A 5,487-nucleotide genomic window follows, 5' to 3' on the forward strand; every position below is an offset into this window, starting at 1 on the left:
GAAAAGCTTGTTAACTAGTGAAGGAAACAGATGGGAATACAGCGAATGCCATACGGGGCCAGCTGTGGCATGGCCACAATGGGGGTTGGGAAGACCCCCCCATTGGGACGGTAACCAATGCTGACTCATGGAATCTGGGAAAGCTTCCTAGAGGCGACTGCATTTGAGCTAGACTTGGAAGTATGGGGAAGATTTGGATGAGGACGAAGAGCACTCCAGGTGAGGGGGACGTGCTTGGGCAAAGGCATGGAAGTAGGAAGACCTGGGTCACGACGAAGAGGCTTGCTGACCAGACCATAGGGTACATAAGTGGCGTATGTGGTGATGGGGTTCAAAGGCAAGACAGTGTTTGGCACCAAAGGTTAACATTGGCTTAAAAACAGCTGCAGTGTTGCTGAGATGACTCTGACTCATGTGTGCTCTCTCCTCTTGCAGAGGCCATGCCATTGAAACATTATCTCCTTTTGCTGGTGGGCTGCCAAGCCTGGGGTGCAGGCTTGGCCTACTATGGCTGCCCTAGTGAGTGCACCTGCTCCAGGGCCTCCCAGGTGGAGTGTACCGGGGCGCGCATTGTGGCAGTGCCCACCCCCCTGCCCTGGAACGCCATGAGCCTGCAGATCCTCAACACGCACATCACCGAACTCAGTGAGTCCCCATTCCTCAATATCTCGGCCCTTATCGCTCTGCGGATCGAGAAGAATGAGCTGTCCCACATCATGCCTGGTGCCTTCCGCAACCTGGGCTCGCTGCGGTACCTCAGCCTTGCCAACAACAAGCTTCAAGTTCTGCCTATCGGCCTCTTCCAGGGCCTGGATAACCTCGAGTCGCTCCTTCTGTCCAGCAACCAGCTGGTACAGATCCAGCCAGCGCACTTCTCCCAGTTCAGCAACCTCAAGGAGCTGCAGCTGCACGGCAACCACTTGGAGTACATCCCCGACGGCGTCTTTGACCACCTGGTGGGCCTCACCAAGCTCAATCTGGGCAAGAACAGCCTCACCCACCTCTCACCCAGGGTCTTCCAGCACCTGGGCAACCTCCAGGTCCTCCGGCTATATGAGAACAGGCTCTCGGACATCCCTATGGGCACCTTTGATGGGCTTGGCAACCTCCAGGAGCTGGCCTTGCAGCAGAACCAGATTGGTATGCTCTCCCCTGGCCTCTTCCACAACAACCGTAACCTCCAGAAACTCTATCTGTCCAACAACCACATCTCCCAGCTGCCCCTCGGCATCTTCATGCAGCTGCCCCAGCTCAACCGTCTCACACTCTTTGGGAATTCCCTGAAGGAGCTCTCTCCGGGGATCTTTGGGCCCATGTACAACCTGCGCGAGCTCTGGCTCTACGACAACCACATCACTTCTCTACCCGACAACGTCTTCAGCAGCCTCCACCAGTTGCAGGTCTTGGTCCTCAGCCGCAACCAGATCAGCTTCATCTCCCCCGGCGCCTTCAACGGGCTGACGGAGCTGCGGGAGCTGTCCCTCCACACCAACGCACTGCAGGAGCTGGACGGGCATGTCTTCCGCATGTTGGCCAACCTGCAGAACATCTCCCTGCAGAACAACCGCCTCAGACAGCTCCCAGGGAATATCTTCGCCAACGTCAACGGCCTCATGACCATCCAGCTGCAGAACAACCAGCTGGAGAACCTGCCCATGGGCATCTTTGACCACCTGGGGAACCTGTGTGAGCTGCAGCTCTATGACAACCCCTGGAGGTGTGACTCAGACATCCTTCCGCTCCACAACTGGCTCCTGCTCAACAAGCCCAGGTTGAGGACAGACACCCTCCCAGTGTGTTTCAGCCCAGCCAATGTCCGAGGCCAGTCCCTCATCATCATCAACATCAATGCTGCTTTCCCCAGTGTCCAGGTGCCAGAGATCACTGATGTGCCCAGCAACTCAGAAATGCCACGGTACCCAGACACGTCCAGCCACCCTGACACCACCTCCATCTCCTCCACCACTGAGTTCACCAGCCCCATGGACTATACCGATCTGACCACCATCGTGACCACCAATGCCCACAGCACGTGGGGCATGACCCAGACCCAGAGCGGGCTGGCCATTGCTGCCATTGTCATTGGCATTATTGCCCTGGCCTGCTCCCTGGCTGCCTGCATCTGCTGTTGCTGCTGCAAGAAGAGGAGCCATGCAGTCCTGATGCAGATGAAGGCACCTAATGAGTGTTAAAGAGGCAGGCTGGAGGCAGGGCTGGGGAATAGTGGGACCACCGGAGGATCGGGGACTTTTGTCATTCTGCCTACACCTCTGGGTCCACAGAGCCATCCCCTGCTCCCTGTCTCTAGTCCCCAAGAGAGAGGTGCCGCTACCCTTTGCTGACCTGCCTGGTTCTCCTGTTTCAACGGGAGAACCAGCTCTTGCAGGACCTTCTTACCACCAGGGATGTTCAACTGGCCATGGCAAAAACCCTGTGGGGTTTCCAATTCACATCCCTGGGCTTCCTTCAGGAAAGCTCCTCCTCCAAAGTCTCACCATCTCTCCTCCAGGAATAGCCTTCCCTGGGCCCGCACCCCTGCTGGCCTCTGTAGACTCAATTATTACACGCCTGCGCACTTTGTGGCAATAGTTCTCCGCCGGGACTGCCCCTCTCCCAAGTATTATGTAAGCTGATTTCTCTTCTTTTGCTCCTCTCGTTTGTGACGTGGCTCTACCCTGTCCCCTCAAATGAAAAGTCTTTCTCGATTTTCCACTCCTGAAGGCAGGGGGAGTTCTCTCCTCAAAGAAGGCTTCAACCCATTTAGCTGGTTTCTTAAGAACTGCCAACCGCCCGGCTTTCAGGTTGCTATGAAAGAGAGAAGGAAGAACGATGCCGCTCAGTTCCTGGAGACAGAGCCATCCTCCCTGTCTCTCTTGTGCTTTTCATCTGGAAAAGGAAGAAAGGCCCCAGTGCAACACATTCAGCCTTTTACAGAATGTGATTTCCCAACTGCAAACTTTGCTTTGAAAATTTTAGTCCTTTAAGGAATAGAATAGTGTTGAATTTCTGACCCCTAAAGACATTAAGATCAGCTTATTGGTACTCGGTGGAGAAAGGAGCCTGGTACTTGGGGGTCCTTGTGTTCACCCCTAGGATTTTTCTCTTTTAACTTTTTATTGAAGTATAACATACATACAGAAAAGTGGGAGCATGGTAATGTAGAGTGCGATGGATTTTCACAAACTGTGCACACCCGTGTGATCAGCATCCAGATCAAGAGAAGGACATCACTAGTATCCTCCATCGTGGGCTGTTATTGGAGAAGACTGGGGCTTGTGGAAATGGCATGGACTTACCTGGGAACTGGCTCCCCGTGAGCCAGGGGGGGCCCCCCCAGTGACCCCCCAAGCTAGCCCTTACAAAGTCCCAGCTGCCAGGGGTGGAGGAGAAGATGTGGGTACACTCTGGCCTGGACAGGAGATTTTACTAAATTCCCAGACCCTGAGGCACCCAGACTGGCCAGGTCAGAATGATCTCGACTACAGAGGCCAATGCAACCACACACTCTTTCCTGCTGACATGCTGTCTGCTGCTCATTGGAGGTCCCTCTGCCTGGGCCTTTTATGGGCATGATATGCCTATATCTGTTTTTAATTTTCACTCTCCATTTGGGGAAGTTAAATAGCTCAGAGATGAGATCCTTTAATTGAACAGCCAAGTGTAATGGAACCCAGCAATCCCTCTAATGTCGTGGTAAAATTCTCCATCAACACTACAGTCAGCTAGAAACTGAACTGCAGAATTCTCACGTACAGCAGGCAACATCAGGGTACATGGTAGGTCACACTGGGTCGGGGGCTCTCTGGAGCTCCTCCTGCCTGTAGTCTGGTTGTAAGAGTTGAGTAGTTTGGTCCAGGGTTATTCTCCTTGAGTTACATTCACACAAATACCTGCCCTTGCTGCCCAACACACATATTCACACAGATAAAAAAATTATGCTCATGGAAATGCATCTTTCTCTGGACAACTGGCCTACCACTTTAGAAGTAAAAGTAGTGAAATGGAGAATTGTAGGTGTCCATGTCTGCCCAGGAAAGAGCTGTAGCCAATGCTATAAGGATTTGGAAATCCACCATCAATCCTGACTGGCTCCTACTAGTTCTCTCTGCCCCACAAGACAAATAAGAAATTCCCTGGGGCCTTAGCAGCATGATGGTGACAGGTCCCCAACAAAAAGCGTCCAGGAAGTGACGTGTGAGAATTAGTGCACTTTGTAGCTTTTCCCTCTCTGTCCCAGGAGTCTAGGAGAGATGGGGCCTGTCAGAGGCAAAAGACGTCATCTTTCTAGGGTAAATCTGGGTCTCCAAATGTTTTCCAAATATTTTTAGCAACTGGTGGACATGTACCAAGGCTTGAGAGGGCCCAAAAGGAAGTAAGCCCAGGGCTTGGGGCATGAGCATTGTACCACTGATGGTGGCCTGCCATATTGATCCTGGGGCCAAAAGGGGAAGCTCGGCCTGCTTTCCTCCAGACAGGAAGCATGGTTTGGCACTGCATTCCTCAAGCTGCTTCTTATGAGTCAGCCCCAACGTCTCATTGTGCAAGGGCACAAGTGGTCCACAGATGGCAGAGAAGTGAGGAGGGAGTCCTCTTCATCCAGAGTGCCCTGCCAATGTGAACCTAGAACCCCTGGGTATTTCCGGCATTGGCCGTGACACTGGCGTAGCTTCCTCTCCGGCCCAGAATATCAACATGTCCCCAGGCCAAAGGCTGGCCTGAGGGCAGCTGTCCTCAGATGACCCCAGCAGGAGCACCCAGGTGGGTTGGTGGACCCTTCTGAGCTTGCCCGTTTTTTCCTCCCGTCAGAGTGGATTGGATGGAGCCTTCGGGCCGTCTCCTCCTGGGCAGGCCTTTTGGCCTCTCGGAACCATATTGTCCGGTCAGGGAGCTGCCAGAAAAGTTGGGTGGAATTTACTTTCCAACTGGACGATGCATTTGCTCACTTCTCAGGGGTGGAGTGAGCCAATTGGCCCCCGAAAAGTTGAGGTAGGGCTCAGAGTTCACTTTACCTTTCCCGTTTACTCCCTGGCCTGTAGGTCACTTTGCCAGTCCCAGCAGCCTCCATATGGCGTGGAGGGTCAATGTGGGAAGAAAGATAATAAAAGCCAATTAGAACCACTGTTTTCCAAAAATGCTCACTGTGCATAGGTACCTTTAAAGCGCTTCACAGGCCTTTTCTTTTTAACCCTCACAATGCGCTGGGCATGAACACTACCATCATACCCTTGTGACAGAGTCTAGAACCTCTTGTTCTTCCGCAATGTTATTCAATGCTCGATGTATTCAGGCTGTGGGTTTTCCTTCTCTCTTCAGACTTGTGAAGACTGAAGACTTTCATGGCCTGTCTTGGGCTTTCATCACTAAACCAAAGAAAATGGGAGTCACTCTTATTGTTCCTCTCAGCCAGTGGAACCCCACTTGGTACTGTGTGAGTCGAAAGCTTTATATATACAGGAAAAAATTAAACTCACCCATCCCTTAAAGAAA

General features: G+C 52.6%; 1 protein-coding gene across 1 annotated transcript; it reads left to right on the forward strand.

Moving 5' to 3' along the window:
* Nucleotides 1-431: 431 nt before the first annotated feature.
* LRRC15 (leucine rich repeat containing 15) lies at nt 432-2,233 on the forward strand. The gene has a single exon (XM_058555561.1). It carries the CDS (start codon nt 441-443, stop codon nt 2,190-2,192), a length of 1,752 nt encoding a protein of 583 aa, XP_058411544.1. The 5' UTR covers nt 432-440; the 3' UTR covers nt 2,193-2,233.
* The last annotated feature ends 3,254 nt before the right edge of the window (nt 2,234-5,487 follow it).

The sequence above is a fragment of the Diceros bicornis genome, chromosome 15 (genome assembly GCF_020826845.1).
Source record: "Diceros bicornis minor isolate mBicDic1 chromosome 15, mDicBic1.mat.cur, whole genome shotgun sequence".
In the NCBI taxonomy this organism is placed as follows: domain Eukaryota; kingdom Metazoa; phylum Chordata; class Mammalia; order Perissodactyla; family Rhinocerotidae; genus Diceros; species Diceros bicornis.

Excerpts from the sequence above, each read along its gene's own strand:
- LRRC15 (XM_058555561.1), top strand. The coding sequence starts at position 441 with ATGCCATTGAAACATTATCTCCTTTTGCTGGTGGGCTGCCAAGCCTGG.